Genomic DNA, 19,326 nt, shown 5'->3' with positions numbered 1-19,326 from the left:
ACCCGAGTTTGGTGTGTATCTCAAATGTCGTGTTTATTATCCCTACAATTGGTGAAATAGCAAGAGTTACAGTCGATGGTAAAATTGCAAAGGATTTGCCAATGGAACCTCTGCAACGGCTGTCTTTAGACAGCAGTGTGTCGGCAGTACTAGAAACTCTGGGCGACACCCAAAACCTACGCGTAGCGCTTCTTCCGTCGCATTTTTCCAGGAGATTAGTCAAAGAGAGCGTGGATGATGGGACTAGCAGCATTTTGGCGTCCCTGGAGAAGCCTCTTCTGGTCGATCTTCCGCTGAGGAACTTGCTCTATGAATCTCGCCAAGTACAGCGTCTGTACTACGAACTGGACACTAAGAAGGAAGATTTGTACGGAAAATCTGCGAAAATAATGAATTCACTCCTCCTACTCGATCCCATACGACTATCGCAATCAATGGCAGTACACATGAATTCTGTAAGTACTCACTGCATGATGATAATAAAACTTTAGGCGCAAAAGCAGTTGCTGATGAAGTGTTTTGTGCCGAAAATCTGGGTCATATTCCTCAGATTGGTCAGTCTAGACGTCGGCTCAAAGCTGAGGGAGCTCTACTCCAATACCGTGAAACGTATCGTTGACGACTATTTCCTGCGGGATATGGAACGTTTACAGCTACGCCTCGTTGAGATGGTTCTTAGCATGAAGAATTGTGATCCTAGAGGGTATACGCTGGAAGATATCGAGCGCAATATCCTCCATGGTTGTAGAGAGATCCTCCTGCATATACAGCAAATGAGAGACATTTGGGGAAGTTCAGTGGATCAGTTTCCATTGCTAAACGAGCTCATTCCTTACCTGGAAAAGTGTGTCACTCATGTGCAAAATCTAATCGATCCGCAGCCAGCAACAGATGGTGGCCAGGAAGGCGCACAAGAACAAAGGGTCGCTAATGTCAAGCTCATAGAAGACTCATGCAAAGCTATTGTTGCGGTAGCTTCCAAGGCTTCTACGTTATTGAGTCTTATAAAGCTCAAGCTCTTGGAGGAAAGGGAACAAGTTTTCAACGTTTGTTTATAAATATAAATATACGAATATCTCAGAAACCCGGAGCATTTGCATTGCTAAAAGGTGATGTTTTGAGACGTGGAATATTAGGGGCATCCCTGGAAGAATACGAAGCAGTACCACTCTTGATACTTTCGCATTGTCTGGGTGCCTATAGCATTCGTGAGTGGACACTGCGGTTTATAGTAGAACGTATGCATAATGAAGTTTCTAGTTTTACGAAGAGTGAAAGCGAATCAAATTCATACGGTGCATGCGAATCCGCATACTTCCGTACTGCAGGGCAAGTAGAGCCCTGCATTAAAGACTATCTAAGTATATTACCAAAGGACGTAAAGGAATATTTAAAAGAGTTGATTAATTCCTAAAATGTGCAAATTAGCTCTTAAACTGTACAATAATCTAACCTTTACTGTTGCGTTTATTTTTTACGATATTTTTAAGCACCTTGATATTTTCCCTCTTGTGCTTCTCAGAATGCTTGTTTTTGTTTAGTTTTAGGTATGTGTATGGCTGTGAAGCCTGCTTTTCCACCTTTGGGCGCCTTCCTGGCTTCTTTTTAAATTTAGCTGCCTCTTCTCTGGCAACCTCCTCGAGAATTCCCTCTTCTTGTTCGTCCAAATTCAACATTAGTCTACCTTCGCTATCAGTCTTAAACATCTTATCCACAAACTTATCACCTTCGTTGTCATTATCATCTGGACATAGAGCAGCTCTAAGTTTTGCAACTCTCTTCTTCTTTTTGGCAGCAAGAATACTGCGCAAAAGTGGAAGATGATCCTTGGGGAATAAGCGAAGTAATATATCCCTCTTGAGTCTTGGGACAAGTTTTTCAACGACTCTCCTTACAAACACCTTGGCCCGTGCACAACACTTTTCGTTTTCGAACATTGTTAAAAGATGAGGTGTCAACCACTGTAGCCTGGGAGGGTTAAACTTTACAGCGCATACTCTAAAGAATTTCAAAAGTTGAATATACAATTTGATGTTATCATCAGATAGCCTTTTAGTTAGATATTTCAACACCTGACTCAAATCATATTTTTCAACCACATCTGAATATGCTGCAACCATTCTGGTCAGACATTTAACGACTCCTGTTTGCAAAGAAGTTGAACCACCACAGGATAATCCAGATATCGTATATTTAAGCAAATTGCACATGTCATTCATATTAAGAGCGCAAAGAGAATCGTAAATTGCAGCAGCACTTGCTCTGGCGCTGTAATTTGGAGCAGAAATATTTAATATCGACTCAAAAACCAATGGCTTTGTCAGCTGCTGCGAAAGAGCCTGAATGGATTCATTCCAGAATGGAGTATTCTTTATCAAAACGAGCAATTTTGTCAGTGCACAAATGGAACCAACACGTTGTTTGTTATACTCATCATCACCAACATTAGTCTCTTCTTCGGCTAGACTTAAGCAGCGTGCGATTTTTTCTAGTCCCTGAGTATCACAAACTACCTTTACAAACTCAGACACTGTATCATTGTCTTTGGAGATTATGTTATAGGCTGTTTCACAACTACATTTAATAGCCCCGTATAAATGCTTTGTGCGTTTAGTAGTTATTAGGGTTAACCAGTTCTCATGTAGTTTTATCTTTAAATCATCTTCAACTGAAGGCAACAGAGCACGTGATATCTTTATTAAAGAGTCTCCACTGTTATTATTCTTTTCTAGTGCCTGTTCAAAAGATGCCAAGTTACTTGCTAACATGTCTGAAGGACAAAACTTGGCACAATTTGATATTGCAGATATTAATGCGTCACATACTGTGTTTACAGAATTTCCGGCGTTGGCTGGTTTCTTGTTAAGCTCCAAACCTACAAACTTTTTAACCAACACTCCAATAAGTTTTGTGGCAATATTACCAATGTTATCTAGTGCAGAAATCGTTTTACATGCGCAAAGTGTCTTTTCTCCACCCTTGTCTAGGAGGTACAAAATATACTTTATAAGATGACAATCGTTTGCGGACAGGGCTTCATAGCAGTCTGATGCGCCAGTAGCTAAAGTAACAAGAAGTGAGTTCAATTGATCATTAACAGCTTCATATTCTTTTGCTACGTTCAACAGATTGGAAGTAGTCCCACCTTCAACATCGCCAAGCTCCTTTGATCGTGCGGACAACGTCTCAACACGCACAGCCACCGGCAAAATATGCTGTGCAAAATAAGAAAGTGGAGAACCCTTAAGCTGCCTTTTCAAAAGTGGGAGCATGTAAGACATTGAGTCTGTTGAATATTGTTCAGAGGTTATAGGAATCTCATACAGCCTTGTCAATGGGCATATTTGCAAATAAAGATCAAATCCAAAGGTGCAAATGAACAGGCCTAGGCAATCTTCTACCTCTTGATCCACTTTCCCTCCCGATTCCATAGTAATTTCCAAGAGAGAATTAAATATACTATTAATCATTTCTTTCGTTAGCTGGCTCGAGGCTAGCTCCTCATTCTGCCTGAACACTTCTATTGCAGTGCGAAATATCCTAGCACCAAAAATCCAGCGTGATGAAGCTGATGTGGCTATGGCTGCTGTTCCATGTGTTTGAAAATCCGATTTATAAATGTTCTCAATCATTCTACTGCGTTTTGTTTTTAAAAATTCCATACATACAGGCATTGTTAACTTGAGGCAAAGCTCAAAGTCGAGCTCCTTCAACATCCAACAAAGAACCAATGATATAGCTTCATCCAGTTGTTCATTATTGAACTTGAGCAAGTCACTGAACAATTGCACCAATTTTGTAAGTATTTCACAACTTTCACAGTTGTTTTTGAAGTCATCAAATGAGGGGAAGTTGGCACTCAATTCAGGCAAATGTTCCGTATCCTTTGTCATTGTGTTCAGGCGTATTTCCCCAGTAATACTGTTGTCAGGTTCTTCATCCTTAAGAAGGAGTTGAATCTGTTTTAGTAAAAATTCATCAACAAGCTCAGCATCTGGTTCATGTTTAAAAAGTTTTGCGGTTCTTACAAGCTGAGCCAAACAATAAACAAGGGCGATGAGCTTTTCACAATCTGTTTCTTGATTTGTCCCTTCTGGTGTTCCGCATAATTTGCGATTTATCAAAATATCTAACAACGCTCCTAGGAGAGGGTGTAAATTACTGCTTAGTATAGCACTTGAATATTCCGGACCAAAGTCAAGCATCGTCGTCAATGCATTTAGCGCCTCTATCTGAAAATCAGTATATGGGTATTCCTTCAAGAGAAATGCAATCTGTATCACCAATCTAAGTCTATGTGCTGGTGGCAATTGAGGCGTTTCGTAAACGATACGGCACAACTTTGCAATTTTCCCCGGCTTTTCGGTTCCTGCGGTCAAACGTTTGCGTAGCTCTATCAAACACTTGACGAGGGATCCATACCAACAATCTACGAGCTTTGTAGCCATTACTACAGAGTCTTCACTCAAATCTTCCACATCCACACTGACGGATTTATGCAACCTTCTGAGAATTGAATGCACAACTCTCTTCAAAAACAGCAGGGCGTCGGGATCAACTTCAGCCCCTGGGTTGTTCAGAGCCATATTCAGGACATTGGCGAATAGAATCGTATGCTGCGACAACAGCAACTCATAGCTGTGTATAAGGTGAGCATGAATGGCAGATGAATACGTTCTGCACAAATAAATCGAAATGCAACCCAAATTCGCCTTGACCAGGAATGGTAGCGATGAGGTTTTTTCCATCAGTCCAATGAGCTGGGAGAGGACCGTACCATCGCTAGAATATGCCAGAGGATTTATGACCTCGAGACAGACCTTGAGAAGGAGGAATAACCCTTCAAACGTCAGTGTTGATGAATCGTATAGATTCACATCATCATTGCGGGATGGGATGACGAGAGTATCAATTTGATTCATCAAACAGTCCAGAGATGACTTCATGATTGGATATATGACCTTGAAGATTGCGATTTCAGCCTGACCGAGGCCTGGATTCCACTGAATGCTGGCATTTCCACGATCAGCATCCCTGATGACAGTAAATGCATCCATAGCACACTGTTTGACCTTGTTGAAACGACCACTTCCTACATATTCCTCATACAAACTGATGTCTGCGTCGCTTTCACAGACGTCATAGTCCTGCGGAACAGAGTCGCAGCTCAGCGGAGAAGAGGACCGCAGCTTTGCAATGAAACTCGTTATTATGTAAGTCCCTTCTGAATCCTTCATTTTACATAAAGTTAACGTAGCCAATAGCGTACATCTTGTCAGAATAGATTGTTTATGATGGTAACCACAGGTAGGGGTTGCAACTCAGTCGATATTAATGGTGATTTAATGGACCTTGCCACCACCAACTTGTTCTTATGGACAATGTAGAATATAAAGTTTTAGATTAATCCGAGAGGTGACGCTGGAAATGTGTTGGTGATCAAGAAAAAACAAAATGGATGTATTCGATGATTACCAGGTAACTCGGCTACCAAAGTCGCAAAAGGCAATTCCAAAGTCTAAACCTATGGAGGAGAAGTCTAGCAGACGACCAAAGTTTCTAGATTCCAACGATGATCACATTGACTATAACGCCCTCAAGGAGTATGGCGGAGGTTACGAGTCGAATAGAAGGAACTTTCAGAGCAAAAGGGAAGAGAATGATCGCGAAATGTCTGCATACGATCGTATACTCGACCATATGTGGTATGATCGTGATGATGAGAGCTTCATGATGCAAAATAATTACGATGAAGAAAACTCGTATTATTTAGCAGAACGTGAAGCAAAACGGCAAGCTCAGCTTCCTGGTCATAAAGTAGCCGTAAATAGGTCAGATAAGAAGAAAACATCTCTATCATTCCAGAAACATATTGATAATTCACTATGGGAATTGACACGTCTAAAGCAGGGCGGAGCTGGTTCACGCTTAGCTACGCTAGAAATGCAGGAATTAAACTCATCAAATGTTCACAAGGATGAAGCGAAAAAAATCGTCCTAGTCAGAAATGTCATACCTCCGTTCATATACGATGTTTATGACAAGGATCTCAATTTAGACGATCTCAGCAGTGGAGAGGATACATTCAATCAGATTTACAACAAATTTTTAAATCAAGCAATATCAGTTGTAAAAGATATGACATCAGATATCGCAGCAATGGCCAAAAAGGGAAGTATGGTCATGCGTAGGCTAAAGGAAGAATCTGAGCGGAACGCGACAAGGGTGCGTTTCTGGGACTTGGAAGGATCCAAACTAGGCTCCCTTCTAAAACTTGACCAAATTGACGCTCAAGAACCAGAGGAGGAACATTTTTCCACGATTGAAAATAATAAATATTCAAATTTGATCAATGAAGACCTACCTGAAGAAGAGTTGAAGGAAAAGATTGAAGCACAACGTAAAAAACTAAAGAATACGCGCGAAAGTCTTCCAGTATTTCAATGTAGAGATGAATTACTGCAATATGTGGATCAGTTTCAGGTGATGGTAATTGTTGGTGAAACTGGGTCAGGAAAAACAACTCAGTTGGCACAATATTTATATGAACACGGTTACGCAAAATCTGGAATTATAGGATGTACTCAGCCGCGTAGAGTTGCAGCAGTGTCTGTTTGTCAGCGTGTAGCCGAGGAAGTTGGTACCAGAGTGGGAGATCTAGTTGGCTATTCGATTCGTTTTGAGGATGTCACTAGTAAATCTACCTCTATAAAGTTCATGACTGACGGTATACTTCTTCGTGAAACTTTGATGGACCCTGATTTGGATCGCTATAGTTGTATAATCATGGACGAAGCACATGAAAGGAGTTTGAATACTGATGTTTTGTTTGGAATTTTAAAATCAGTGTTGGCTAGAAGACGCGATATTCGTGTAATTGTCACATCCGCTACTATGGATGCCGATAAATTCTCGAGATTTTTTGGAAACTGTCCAATTTATAAAATACAAGGAAGAACTTTCCCAGTGAGAATTGAATATCTCAGGTCGATGGGAAACGACTATGTAGAAGCTGCCGTTGAAAAGTGTATATCTCTTCATATTTCAGAGGGACCTGGAGATGTTTTAATATTTATGACTGGTCAGGATGATATTAATGCTACTTGTGAGCTTTTGGATTTAAAACTCTATAGCATCATGAAAGTTGCAAATAATATCGATTTGGAGCCTTTTTGTGTCTTACCCATATATAGTCAACTTCCTAGTGAATTGCAACAACGTGTTTTCAAAAAATATCCCTACCGTAAGGTAATTGTTTCCACCAACATTGCAGAAACATCTCTAACATTTGAAGGTATAAAATTTGTCATTGATTCTGGGTTTTGTAAGTTAAAAGTCTACAATCCAAAAGTTGGAATGGATAGTCTGCAGATCACTCCAGTTAGCCAAGCTGGTGCCAATCAGAGAGCTGGAAGAGCAGGGAGAACTGCACCTGGAATATGCTTTAGATTGTACACTGAACGTACCTATATTAATGATTTATTTGAGAATAATGTCCCAGAGATTCGGAGAACAAACTTATGCAACGTCGTTCTCCTTTTAAAATCGCTAAAGATTAAACGGTTGACAGAGTTTGACTTTATAGACCCTCCAAATGTGGAGAGCATTTTGAGTGCTATGCTACAGTTGTGGATTCTGGGAGGCATTGATGAGACTGGAGAACTCACAGATGTAGGAAAGAGAATGGTTCAATACCCATTAGAACCTCCATTGGCAAAGATAATAATAGCAGGTGAAAGTGAGGGGTGTCTATCTGAGGTTTTAACTGTGGTTTCTGTCCTATCTGCACCAAACATATTTGTTGTCGAGAACGAATCTGACGCCAGCAGGGAAAGTGCAGATAATGCAGCCAGAGAAAAGTTTTTGGTTCCAGAAAGTGATCATCTCACGCTATTAAATGTCTATAAACAATGGTGTCTGAATGGGCGTAGCGCATCTTGGTGTCAAGATAACAAGATACAGCACAAATCGCTAAAGAGAGCTGCAGAAGTCAGACAGCAACTTGTGGAAATTACAACAAAGCAAAAACTCCCTGAAACTTCCTGTGGTAATGACTGGGATGCTGTACGTAAGGCAATTTGTGCAGGGTACTTTCATAATGCGTCAAAACTCAAGGGTTTTGGGGAATATTCCAATCTACGCAGCTTTGCGCCATGCTTTTTGCATCCATCATCTGCTCTCTATGGTATGGGATACACTCCAGATTACGTTGTCTACCATGAAGTCGTTATCACTACCAAGGAATATATGCGTTATGTGACTGCAGTCTATGCCGAATGGCTCTATCAACTTGGACCATCCTTTTTTTATCTGAAAAACATTGGTAAGTTTTCACCCTCTCCATATATACCCTTTAGATGCTTCCGGGCAAGCCCAAAGAACAAGGGATAAATTGGAAAACCAACGTTTGTTGCAAGACATGTATATTAAAAGAACCCGTGAGGATACACTCAAAAAATCGCAAGAAGATGATGCAAACACCAATGAGGTGATTTTTGGTTCGAGAAAAATCAAAAGAAGAAATAATGTACCCATAATAAAAGACACAAATGGGTGAGAAATTAATAGTCGGTAATTGGCTCATTAAAAAACTCGTATATCGATTTTGCATCCGACTGTGGCAAAAATGATGAAAGTTCTTTCATAGAAAGTTCACTCAAGTGTAGTAGGGAATTTACCTAAAGGATAATTTCTAGAAAAACTCTTGCATACCTTTCCGAGAATCAGTGATATATTATGTGTGGTCACCCCGGGAATTTTACGCAATATCTTTAAAGCGTCCCTGTTTTTAACGTGTTCTGGCCTCCTTAAAACCACCGGGGACTCTGTATCAAACGTTGCGGACTCCTCCTCATTTGGCTTGTCAGCTATACTTTTTCTAGCATCTTTGATCTGGATATTATTAGAGATCGCATCTGGTTCACCTCTTCCCTTCTACAACGTCATGTATAAGCACCATAAAACGAACCTTTAGGGCTATGAAAACGTTGGCAGAGTCGCCAGGAGATGCTCCCCAAATAAGTCTCAGCTTTGGAAAATTACAGCATAAGATTATTAGTCTGTAAAGGAATAAAAATATAACATTTAACAAACTTGGTATACAAAAAGTTTAGCCCAGACTTATTTTCGGTGGTAAAGGATGGAAAGTGAAATGTTTCGGAATTCTCAAATTCGATCAGGAGAAAGGGAAACTCGTATGCACTACACATTTCTCCAACCTGTTTTGCAAGCCTTCCATTGTTAAATGACATTATAAGGTCTTCCAGTTTCTTGCGTTCTACGCAAATGTCTGGAGTTAGCACATAGTCACCAATGTCCAGGCAAATTGGAAACAATTGAATTCCATTTGAATAGAGGTGAAACGGAAGCTTACTGCGGAGTTCTCTCATATCAATGAGTGCTTGCCCGTTTACAACTGAAATACCCCTTGTCAAGACAGATTCATCAAGCTGTACTACTGATGTTTCCTTTTCCTTTTGCAACTGTCCCCAACTTTCAAGCTCAGTCTTTAGATCCTTTTTAAATCGATGAGTCTCCAGACAGTCCTTATAGGACAACACATGCACCCTCAAATAATTGCGTTTCTTTGCATAAAAATTTAGCGCACAGTACTGCTCAATTACCCGGAATATATGAGTATTTGGAGTAAACACGATTATAAGCGTTGGTTTTATATCCTGAAAAAGATATATGAGATCAGTTACAGGGCATTTCGCGAGAATTTCACTCTCAGATTTGGAGTCTAGTTTTTCCTGTAATATTCCCTTGAGAGCCGCAGGACGATTATTGTACGACAACACGTGCGTTACGTAAATATTAGATACAAAGTGTTTGCTTTGGCGAAACCTTATAAACCCCTTTATACCATTGCTATCATTATCCACCTTTCTGGGTGTTTCTGTTTCGCCTAGTTCGTCAGACGAAGAGAGATCATCTACAGCGTTAATATACATGAAGGGGTTCCTTATGACATTCATGTTCAAAAGATGTATTTGTGATCTTACATAGTTGTAAATTAGCTTATTTGTTTCATCTCGACTTTTATTTACACACTGATGGTAATGATAACTAGTGAAGGATGTAAACTCCTTATCAGTCTGCATGTTTGTGAATTTGTAACATTCTGCTCTTTGATAAATATAGCGGAGAAACATCTGCTCGTCAAAATTGTTCACATTTGACTCTAAGAGAGCGTACAGATATTCTTGCATGTAGGCATTATCTACCAAAATCATAACCCTCCTCTTTAAGCTTCTACCAGCTGACAAAAATTTGCATAACCTATGCAAATTTTTGTATTCCTTCCGTACCAGTGTACGTCTAATTGAGTGTATACTCAAATTTGCATAAATCCCATTTCTAATGCTCCTCAAATGGTTGTGAAAAACACGAGGACTTTTCACCCAGGAAAACGCAGATTTGAACAAAGTTCCCACTTCCTCGCAAGATACATGTTCATTAAGTAAAATCTCTCGCAAGTAGTCTGCCTTCTTGTGACGTTCTACATCAACCACAATTCCACTCTCTGTATCAGAAGATAACGTAAAGAGCCTTGCAGTAGAAAGTTTGTATATGAGGTTTCCATCTGGAGTAAAAAGCCATGGTGCTTCAGGATCTGAGGATCTCAGTTGCTCTGCGTATGCGTGAAAGCTTGCAGGATCCATGTGAAGGAGTTTATCCAGCAGGTATTTCAAATTTACAATACTCTCAATATCGCGTTTTATATAGTTTGAATTCACCGTCAGGACCTTGTTTTCAAAAATACTCCTCAAAAGTTTACTGGTGGATCTTGAGTATATGATGCGATTCATGTCTAAATCCTGGAATGTTGAATCATTCCTCTGCAAATCATCCAACAATCGTTGAATCAGCCGTACTATTGCAAAGTAAATATCCTTTGCGGCCTTGCTAAGCTCTAACACAGCCTCAAATGTTTCTGGCTGTACGTGACTGCAATTTAAAACATCTTCAAAGATAGTGCTATATCGTGGAAATAAAAAAAAGTCCCTTGTAAATAGTGATTTTAGTACAAAGGTTATTTTTCCGGGTGGTCTCAAGGAACTGTGTGAATCCGATAGTGCCTTGATAAAGGCTATGCGATTTCTGGATCTTACCAGTCTGATTACAAACGGTATGTTATAGTCGTCTATTATCCTGTGAGCATTCATAATTATAATGCCACCGATTAATTCTGGGATAATCTTTGTGGTTAGTATATCAGCCAACAAGATCCTACTAGGAAGACAAAATATTCCACCGTTGAGATACAGCCGTTCTCTAAACGTAGACATGCTATTGCCATCCAGGAACTCAACCATGGGAATCTTGACGGATTCCACCTCAGGATAGGATCCGGGTTTGCGACATATTCTCTTTATTGTATGGGCGAATCCAGTTGCAACAGAAACGTATTCTCCAAGCTCATAACCCAAGACGAATATCAGACGATTGCGCATCTTGAGCGCTCCTTGGATGTTGACGTCTTTGAACAGCTGAGATTTTTGCCAAATTCTGGCATGAGATCCTCTGCCATCTTGCCCTAGATCGAATATCCGCCTATACACCTCATTTGAACGTATGCTATAGTCCACATTATGCACGCCGAGGGGTGGACAGTCATTCAGTGCGTCAACATCAACTTTACCGTTGCAGTCTTTTGGGGGATAAAAGGTGGAATCATACACGTGCAGCGGATTGACCGTGTAAAGAAGCAGATAGAAGAGCAGTCTATTGAGATCGCAGCCAACTGAGATGACCAGGAGCCCATTTGTTAGACCGAACTGCGTGTTGCCAAAATCTCTTGTCTTCAGCACTTCATCCCTGATGTGTGCTATGGAATCCTTTTCTATTATCTTTTTAGATAGTAAAAAGTGTAGAGTTTCGTTCCACGATGGTACTATTCGTCGTAAAATTGCCTTTTCAAAAGGCAGTGGAGGCATTACCTCGTGAGGATCCAAACGTACATGACCACGGCTATTTTGTTGCCTGGAGACCGACCGTTTGTGTTTGAAATAAATTAGACAAAACGACTGGCATTGCACAGGGAGCACGGCAGGCCCAGATACGCCAGGAGTGGGAGGGTGTTCACGGAGCCAGTCGATATTTATTAGCCTAAAATAATGTCGATTAATCCCGTTTTGGCCCAAGATATACACACAAGTAAGTTTGATTCACAGCGCTCATATACGCTCCACTTAGAGCAACTCATGCCGAGCTGCTGCCCCGGCGAGGCCATGCTTTTGTGCCGCTCTGGTACCAAATTGACCCTTAAACTTGCAAACAGGTTTGTTTACTCTCCAGTGGGCGTACGAACCGAATTTAGGACTCTGAGTGGGTGCGGAGACACATTTTTAACTACACATCGTATTGTATTTGTAAAGAAACAGGACCAGGACTTCAGAAGGGAGTTCACTAGCATAAGTCTGCCGTATGCCTTGCTATCAGAGCCCAGGTTTCACCAGCCGATTTTTAAATCAAATCACTTTGACGGCAAGATTCAGTCGGTTAGTTTTGCCCCTCCAGAGAGTACGAATACATTCACAATTTAGGAATTTGGCCAACCGAACCCATTGGAGAGTGATGGGCTATTCTCGATCATATTCAAGGGAGGTGGATGTGCTCTCTTCTTGAAGGGATTCTACATGTTTTATGCCAAGGTGCACAACGACCCTTCATTTCAATCCGTATCGGATCCATTTTGTGACATTTCAAGCGATAGGTGTGCGTTCATCGATCCAAACGACCCTTCCAGGGTCTACTTTACACAACCTCAAACCGCTCCAGTCCCTGGAGAGACGACGACAACTTCCAACGCTGAGCAAGACGGACAAGTTATTCAACTCACCGATGGCCGCGAAGCTCCGCAAGGACCCAGCGCTCCTGACTTGGTAGCGGTGAGGAACCTTGGCACAACTGTGGGAACCGGAAGCCTGAGGTTTATGTGATCACTTTGCCAAATGTATAGGCGCTATGTAGCATAGAATATTTTGCCTTGAAATATACGTTACACATTTCATTATGTCTTTAACGTCGATTAGACTCGTGAACCTGAAGCGCAAAATATCCAAAATCGCTTATCCATTAGGGTTCGTCCTTGTCCACTGAGTAACGATAAATTTACAGGAATATTCTCTTTTTTGTGGCACTTTTCGGGGTTCCCTTCCTATCGCTACTAAAAAAGGAGACGTCGGTAGACGAACACGGATACCTGAACAGATATTCAATAAGTGAACTCATAAACGATGATTTCCATCACATGAACTCGGTGAAAGCCGAGCTAACCGAGATCTGTGCCCTGGAACAAGGCCAAAAGAGAGGTCAAGCTCTATCAAAAAGAAGATATTCCGAGTGGAAGACGTCTGCTCCGCAGGACTTTCCTACAGTACTGAAAAAGGTTGGAGAACTTCTAAATGAAGCCTTTGAATGGTCCGAAATCGGATACAACTCGTACGGATACGCCTACGATACGAATGGGCCAAATGGCTTCATCGAAGGTTACTCTGTTCTGTGCAGACTAAAGTGTCTGAGATGCCACGCTAGAGGCGCAACGCTCTTGGTTGCAACGGTTGATACCAGGGACTGCAGCAAAGATGTAACTAGCGTTACCCTAGCTATTTCTGCATTGAAGCATTTATCAACAGCCGAATATTTGTCGCAGGATATTATTCTTCTGGTTACAGAACGTCAGTTGCCGTACGCTACAGGTACGCGCCAATTTTTGGATGACTATTTTACGAACCGATATTTTAAATTTAGAAGTGGAACACTCCACAATGCTTTTGTGTTGGATTTGGGATCCAACGATTGTGCCAAGTATACAATAAGTTACGAGGGCACAGATGGGTTATTACCTAATCAGGATGTTGTTAATATATTTGTAAACATTGCAGCATATGAAGGTTTTGAAGTCCATACGCGTTCAATGTGGCAAAGCGTATTTCGCATGGCATTCAATATTGATCGTTCAAGGCAACATACACCACTGCTGGAGAGGAATATAAATGGATTTTCACTCATTTGTTCTGCTGTTTCAAAGTATCCAAAGAGTCCAGATATTCTATTAAAGGTGCTAGTATTGATGCTCAGAAATCAAAACAACTTGGATACTCTTTTGGAACGTTCCTACAACTTTTATTTCTTTACGGATGCGAGAAATTTTATTTCCATCTCGGTCTACGCTGTGATCATACCCCTTCTTGTTTTAAAATCGCTTGTATGGCTCATATTTTCACCATATACAAGAAAGTTTACCACTGCCTTTTTTGGTCTTGGAGTGTTTGCGGTGAATACTATTCTTGGCTCTCTTCCTTCATACATTTATCTGGTTAGTATGGTAAAGAAACATTCTGGTGATAAAACGGATGTCGTGTTGGAAACAACCAGATTTGCCTTTAGATTACTTGCTGTATCATATGGAGTATTGGTGCTTGTAAATTTACTCTTCTTCAAGTTTTTTGCGCTACTCTTCGATTATGAGTACCCCGAAGATGATATTTGTCTGATTAAGCAGGAAATTCTTGAGCGTATGAAAACCCTCAAGGGTACCCCCAAGTCACCTCTAGCTCGCCTCTGTTCAATCGTAGCAAATAAAATGGGATGTGGAAGCAAGTCGCATGAACTTGACAGAGATACCATAAAGTATGTAAATAGAATGCAAGCTCCATCTGCGCCCTTGAGTAACATGGAAAAGTTGCAAAACTTGCTTAGAAGACTCTCTCTCAGACGAGACCCAGAGAGAAGAGCAAGATGGGCAAATAGGTTGGCCCTTTTGAAGGAAAAGTTTACAAGAAGACACAGCGTTGCTGGAAGTATATCCACTGATTACAATATGGATTCTATTGATCGCATTACAGAAGTCACCAGTGAGGTGGTGTATGGAGCTCCAGAGACGGACCAACTATCATTGTTGGAGACTGAGCTCAAAAAACTTGGTCCAGCGTGGATTGTATATCTCATCCCTGACAATCTACCACAACCGAGCATTGTTTTGGCAGTGGCTACACATGTTGTTGCTATAACATTCTTGCTGGGATTATCGGTACTGAACTGGTCTCTAGCGTTTGTTCTCTCGCTCTTTACATCACTCCCACTATTGCTCCTTAGTGTGAAGCGAAATGGAGTATTTGGGCCTCTAGTTACATTCTTGTATACTCTGGTGTCTCTGTTTTTAGTCTATCCACCCACATGTGTGTCTGGATCAAGGGCCAGAGATGCAGTCTTGGCTTCGTTGGGGACTGCTTGTCTGGCACTAGTCAAGTTTTTGGATGCATCCGCATTCTCTGGAGCACTTGTAGGACAAGTGAAGGAATCGCTGAGGTTTTTCGCAAAGCACGTGTTTGGAAATGCCACCCACTGGATCAACGCCTCTGGAGACTCTTTTCTTTTGCGCAAGGTGTACTCGTTTGCTGAAGATCATGTGCTAGTGAAATCACCCAGCCTACCATTCTTGTGGTTTTTTGCCATTCCCATTCTATTCCACATTTTATTATCCAATGTATTGTTACTCTGCCGCAAATTCACATGTAAGGGAATCTAACTCTTTAATGCATAATTCATGATTATTATTCATGGCAAAAGCAAAGCCAAATCGCAAGGCTAAGGAGGTTTGACCGCAATTTCCCCAAAATCTCCAAATTTTTCAGGGTAAACTCTCAGCTTCCGCCATTAAAAACAAAAATAAAAGAGAACGGCGTAAACTACGCGGGTTAGAGCCGCCGCCTTCAGCCAAATTACAACGTAAAGCCGAAGAAAGGCAAAAACATCGCAAAGAAAAGAGAATAGAACGCAGGAAACGCAAAGAAGACGAAGCAATGGGTCTAGAAGTGGAGAGAAGGGTCCCAGAAACTATAGAATCCATGAGACGTTTTGACGAAACAATCGTCAACGATGGAGACCCAGAAATCGACGCTGAGGAAGCGATTGACGAGTTCTCCGGTCATTTTAACGGAGATTCTACTCCAAAGTTGATGATAACGTCGTCCAGGTAAGCAAATGTCGCCTACGCAACGTAAACCTGCAGGCGTCCCTCGGAGAAGATGAGGACATTTATGAAGGAACTGTTGCTTATACTCCCAAACTCAATCTACTACGCTGTAAGTTTTTCCCTTGCCAATTCATGGGAATGACAGAGAGACGAACACAAGCTAAAGGCACTGGTAAAAGCTGGCACTGAAGGAGGATTCTCTGCCATACTACTAGTCAACCAAGGTCCGGACAAAATGCCATCTGGGCTCTATCTATGCTCACTACCAAGTGGGCCTACAACGTTTTTTAAGCTTACAAGCATCACATTTGCATCGGAAATGAAAGGCGGCGGAGTTTTGACTCCCACAACTCCAGAACTTGTTCTCAACTCGTTCAATACCAGACTAGGAAGACGCATAGGAAGACAACTAGGAGCCCTATTCCCACTCGTTCGTTTTCTCTACACTTTGATATAAGCATGCAGACACCCGAATTCGAGGGAAGACGCGTAATCACCTTTCACAATCAAAGAGACATGATCTTTTTTCGCCACCATAGGTGAGTTGCCTCCACAAAGCACAAGGCTTTTACAGATACGTCTTTCGAAACGAGAAAAAATGCTCCCTCAAGGAAATCGGACCGAGATTCACACTAAAGGTCCACTCCGTACAGGTACCTAGCACATGCCAAACATTAAATACGATTTAGGAAGGGTTATTCGATCTGGAAAGCGGTCTATTCGAATTCGTATGGCGTCCAGATCTACAAGTCGATCGCAAACGCTTCTTCATCTAACTTGTCCCCTCTCGACATACTTGCTCTTTACCAATTCCTCATCCATTGTATGAGTAGAACCGTTAAACTTTGCGTACTTTTCATCCATAATGGAAAAAATGTCAAACTTTATCTTTACAAATGAAGTTTCCTCGTCTTCCTCCGGCATCGAGGTCGGTTTCTTCTTCTTTTTAGTCTTCTTGGCAGCCAGTGCCGCTTCCGATTTGGCAAAGGCCAATTTAGCTGACTCTGCAAGGTCAATATCATCATTCTTGTTCACAAAAGTGCTCTGCATGGCCGATTTAAACTTTGGAACCCAAATTTTTGACGGCTCTTCGGCAGGCTGAGCCTCCTCCTTCACGGTTTCCTCTTCTTTCCTGGGCCACACTTGATGTGAAACCTTTTGCTCGTTATTTGTGCTTTTCTCGTCCTGTTCGTCGCACGCCACCGTCTGTACGATCTTCATCAAGCCTGCGCCTACTGCTGGAGTGGCCTGGAACCCAGAGCCAACCTCGTCGTCCGAAACCTTCCATTCGTCGTCATGTTCGGAATTATCGTCAAAGGCCTCGTCAGAGTTGAATTCCGACTTCTCGTCCTGGCTAACCTCGTCGGTCTGCTGCAGCAACGTCGCCGTCTTTACGGTACTCTTTTTTCTCCTCTCCAGGAAGGAAACGAGCGAATTATTCATTTTACACTAAAATTTTGGCATAAATTGAATGTGGTGGAGCCCAGCGAGGAATTTTCAACGACAATCAAGCACAACATATTCAGTCGTACAAACGAAGTGGAGGCACATGAGCGGAGCGCAGGACCAGCGGCAGTGGCTCCAGCCAAGAAACTGGTGCGAGCACCGGGAATGGTTCTGGGAAACTTGCGCCAAGTGTAATGTGTAGAGTGGCATAGACTGTGGATAAGGAATGATGCAGCGGATAAAAGGATGTTAATGCTAGAGTTGAACTTGCGGATAGAAATACGTTTCAGGGGTCCAAGTGTAGGCAGATTATGGGTGTGCATGGGTCCTAGCACTCCAGTATACCAACAGAATAGTCTAGAGGGGAGTGTCTTGGTACTAGTACTGCCTATTGGCAGAGATGAGGGTGTTCTTCCTGTAGTACATTACAGACGAGTGATTAGTCGTGCGAGTAAAGCAGGTCCTTTCCATACAGCAAGACCGATGGTACCGCCTATGCCAGGGGTAACTGTTGCAGTAATTATGCCTTCCGTTCTTTTAAAAAAGGCACCTATCTGCTGACCAATGTCCTGTGAATCAGTCTGTTCAGCAGGAAATTGTATTGAGTACAAGGTATCCAGTGTTGCCTTTAGTTTATCTTCAGAGAGTTTAGCCGTACCTCCTCCAGATTCAGGATATAGAGACCATCTATCCGCACCTTTAGTCTGTCTGTGAAAGTACTTGTACGTGGTTTGATTATTTTTTATAGATAGTTCAACAAGGAGAAGCTTATCAAGTGTAGGACTAGTTCCAAAGTAGTATGCTGTTACACTAACTAAAGGGTCAGTAGAGTCTATACCATTTAAAGTAGCTCCAGTCCCATGGGTAATTCTTGTAATCCTAAATGGCCCACCGCAAAGAGAATGCTGGTATCTGTAATAACAATCACCAAGCGAACTACTTCGCACCGTTACAGGTATATTAGTACCTTGGTAATTGTATGTTGTATTAGCTTTCCCAGATAAGTTTGGAATAATTTGAGGAGTTTCTCCATTAGGAAGAGCAGATTGACCAGTAGTATTTTCAATCCAGGCGTTTTCATTGTCACTGTTTCTTCTGAAATATTTCGGTGGTCTGCTTTGAGTAGCTGAAAGGAGAGGCTTATTACTAGAAGTAGTGCTCCAGTAGACAATAACCTTCCGCAGATTTTTAATAGGTGGAAGTCCAGCTTGCCAATTGTTGTTATGCTTGAAACCAGAGATTGAAGCGGACCTAGCACCAGGAATAGTATATGTAGAGGAAATGATACTGGCGATGCTGGAGTATGATACATTGATTTTTGTTCCAGTATTACAACTTGGACAATTGTAACCACTCTTCTTTTGAGATAGATTCACAATATGAGCGTTATTCTTTTTACAGTTCTGTTTGTTAAGTTCCTCTCTGAGATTACCAGTTGCCTCTATATCCTTACTCCAAGTACTACCGTCATGTTTATAGTACTCATTATTTCCCTCGCCAAGTTGAATAACTAGTGGATTACTATAGCTAGAATCAAGTTCCCAGTAAAAGATTGAGATAGTGCTATAAACAGCTAAATCAGGAAACCCAGTCTGAGGAATTCCTCCCTTCTTAATATCACCTATTGTACAACCACCTGCTGGAGTATGTGTTAACTTCCTATACGTTCCTTCCAAATCAGGGTACCAGTCATCCGTTAGAAGAACTCGACCACCATCAATTTCGTAATAGTATCCTTTACCATCTTGTTGGACTTCTCCACCTCCAGGACGGTTGTTAATGTCTACAGTAACAGATTTGGAGTATGATCCTCCCATCTATCATTTTTGCAGAGATGGTCCATGGTACACCCATCTACCATACTATCCTCCATTCATGTCTCAACTGGTGTGAGCAGA

The 19,326-nt window shown here is 41.6% G+C and overlaps 9 protein-coding genes across 9 annotated transcripts; 5 read left to right on the top strand and 4 right to left on the bottom strand.

The window, feature by feature from the left end:
• Positions 1 to 101: 101 nt before the first annotated feature.
• On the top strand, positions 102 to 1,414 carry BEWA_014170 (conserved hypothetical protein; the record flags this gene model as incomplete). Its single annotated transcript, XM_004832253.1, has 3 exons — positions 102 to 455; positions 492 to 1,046; positions 1,082 to 1,414. 3 exons carry the CDS (start codon positions 102 to 104, stop codon positions 1,412 to 1,414), a joined length of 1,242 nt encoding a protein of 413 aa, XP_004832310.1.
• Positions 1,415 to 1,448: 34 nt separating this feature from the next.
• Positions 1,449 to 5,237, bottom strand: BEWA_014160 (conserved hypothetical protein; the record flags this gene model as incomplete). The annotated part of the gene is made up of 1 exon (XM_004832252.1): positions 1,449 to 5,237. One exon carries the CDS (start codon positions 5,235 to 5,237, stop codon positions 1,449 to 1,451), a length of 3,789 nt encoding a protein of 1,262 aa, XP_004832309.1.
• Positions 5,238 to 5,454: 217 nt separating this feature from the next.
• Positions 5,455 to 8,557, top strand: BEWA_014150 (Helicase associated domain HA2 containing protein; the record flags this gene model as incomplete). Its single annotated transcript, XM_004832251.1, has 2 exons — positions 5,455 to 8,323; positions 8,358 to 8,557. 2 exons carry the CDS (start codon positions 5,455 to 5,457, stop codon positions 8,555 to 8,557), a joined length of 3,069 nt encoding a protein of 1,022 aa, XP_004832308.1.
• Positions 8,558 to 8,561: 4 nt separating this feature from the next.
• BEWA_014140 (conserved hypothetical protein) lies at positions 8,562 to 11,939 on the bottom strand (the record flags this gene model as incomplete). The annotated part of the gene is made up of 4 exons (XM_004832250.1): positions 8,562 to 8,678; positions 8,713 to 8,934; positions 8,969 to 9,059; positions 9,094 to 11,939. The coding sequence occupies 4 exons, from the start codon at positions 11,937 to 11,939 to the stop codon at positions 8,562 to 8,564; spliced, it is 3,276 nt and encodes a 1,091-aa protein (XP_004832307.1).
• A 155-nt stretch (positions 11,940 to 12,094) lies between these two features.
• On the top strand, positions 12,095 to 12,997 carry BEWA_014130 (conserved hypothetical protein). The gene is made up of 4 exons (XM_004832249.1): positions 12,095 to 12,159; positions 12,199 to 12,283; positions 12,323 to 12,503; positions 12,549 to 12,997. The coding sequence occupies exons 1-4, from the start codon at positions 12,120 to 12,122 to the stop codon at positions 12,942 to 12,944; spliced, it is 702 nt and encodes a 233-aa protein (XP_004832306.1). The 5' UTR covers positions 12,095 to 12,119; the 3' UTR covers positions 12,945 to 12,997.
• Positions 12,998 to 13,017: 20 nt separating this feature from the next.
• Positions 13,018 to 15,535, top strand: BEWA_014120 (conserved hypothetical protein; the record flags this gene model as incomplete). The annotated part of the gene is made up of 2 exons (XM_004832248.1): positions 13,018 to 13,085; positions 13,123 to 15,535. The coding sequence occupies 2 exons, from the start codon at positions 13,018 to 13,020 to the stop codon at positions 15,533 to 15,535; spliced, it is 2,481 nt and encodes an 826-aa protein (XP_004832305.1).
• A 31-nt stretch (positions 15,536 to 15,566) lies between these two features.
• BEWA_014110 (RNA processing factor) lies at positions 15,567 to 16,671 on the top strand (the record flags this gene model as incomplete). The annotated part of the gene is made up of 6 exons (XM_004832247.1): positions 15,567 to 15,602; positions 15,642 to 15,982; positions 16,019 to 16,091; positions 16,128 to 16,412; positions 16,448 to 16,521; positions 16,557 to 16,671. 6 exons carry the CDS (start codon positions 15,567 to 15,569, stop codon positions 16,669 to 16,671), a joined length of 924 nt encoding a protein of 307 aa, XP_004832304.1.
• Positions 16,672 to 16,750: 79 nt separating this feature from the next.
• BEWA_014100 (conserved hypothetical protein) lies at positions 16,751 to 17,425 on the bottom strand (the record flags this gene model as incomplete). Its single annotated transcript, XM_004832246.1, has 1 exon — positions 16,751 to 17,425. The coding sequence occupies one exon, from the start codon at positions 17,423 to 17,425 to the stop codon at positions 16,751 to 16,753; it is 675 nt and encodes a 224-aa protein (XP_004832303.1).
• A 428-nt stretch (positions 17,426 to 17,853) lies between these two features.
• Positions 17,854 to 19,245, bottom strand: BEWA_014090 (hypothetical protein; the record flags this gene model as incomplete). Its single annotated transcript, XM_004832245.1, has 1 exon — positions 17,854 to 19,245. The coding sequence occupies one exon, from the start codon at positions 19,243 to 19,245 to the stop codon at positions 17,854 to 17,856; it is 1,392 nt and encodes a 463-aa protein (XP_004832302.1).
• Positions 19,246 to 19,326: the final 81 nt, after the last annotated feature.

Source organism: Theileria equi (assembly GCF_000342415.1).
Source record: "Theileria equi strain WA chromosome 4 map unlocalized gcontig_1105316255033, whole genome shotgun sequence".
NCBI lineage: Eukaryota > Apicomplexa > Aconoidasida > Piroplasmida > Theileriidae > Theileria > Theileria equi.
Note: the sequence above shows the minus strand (reverse complement) of the source record. Positions and strands in the feature narration are given on the sequence as shown.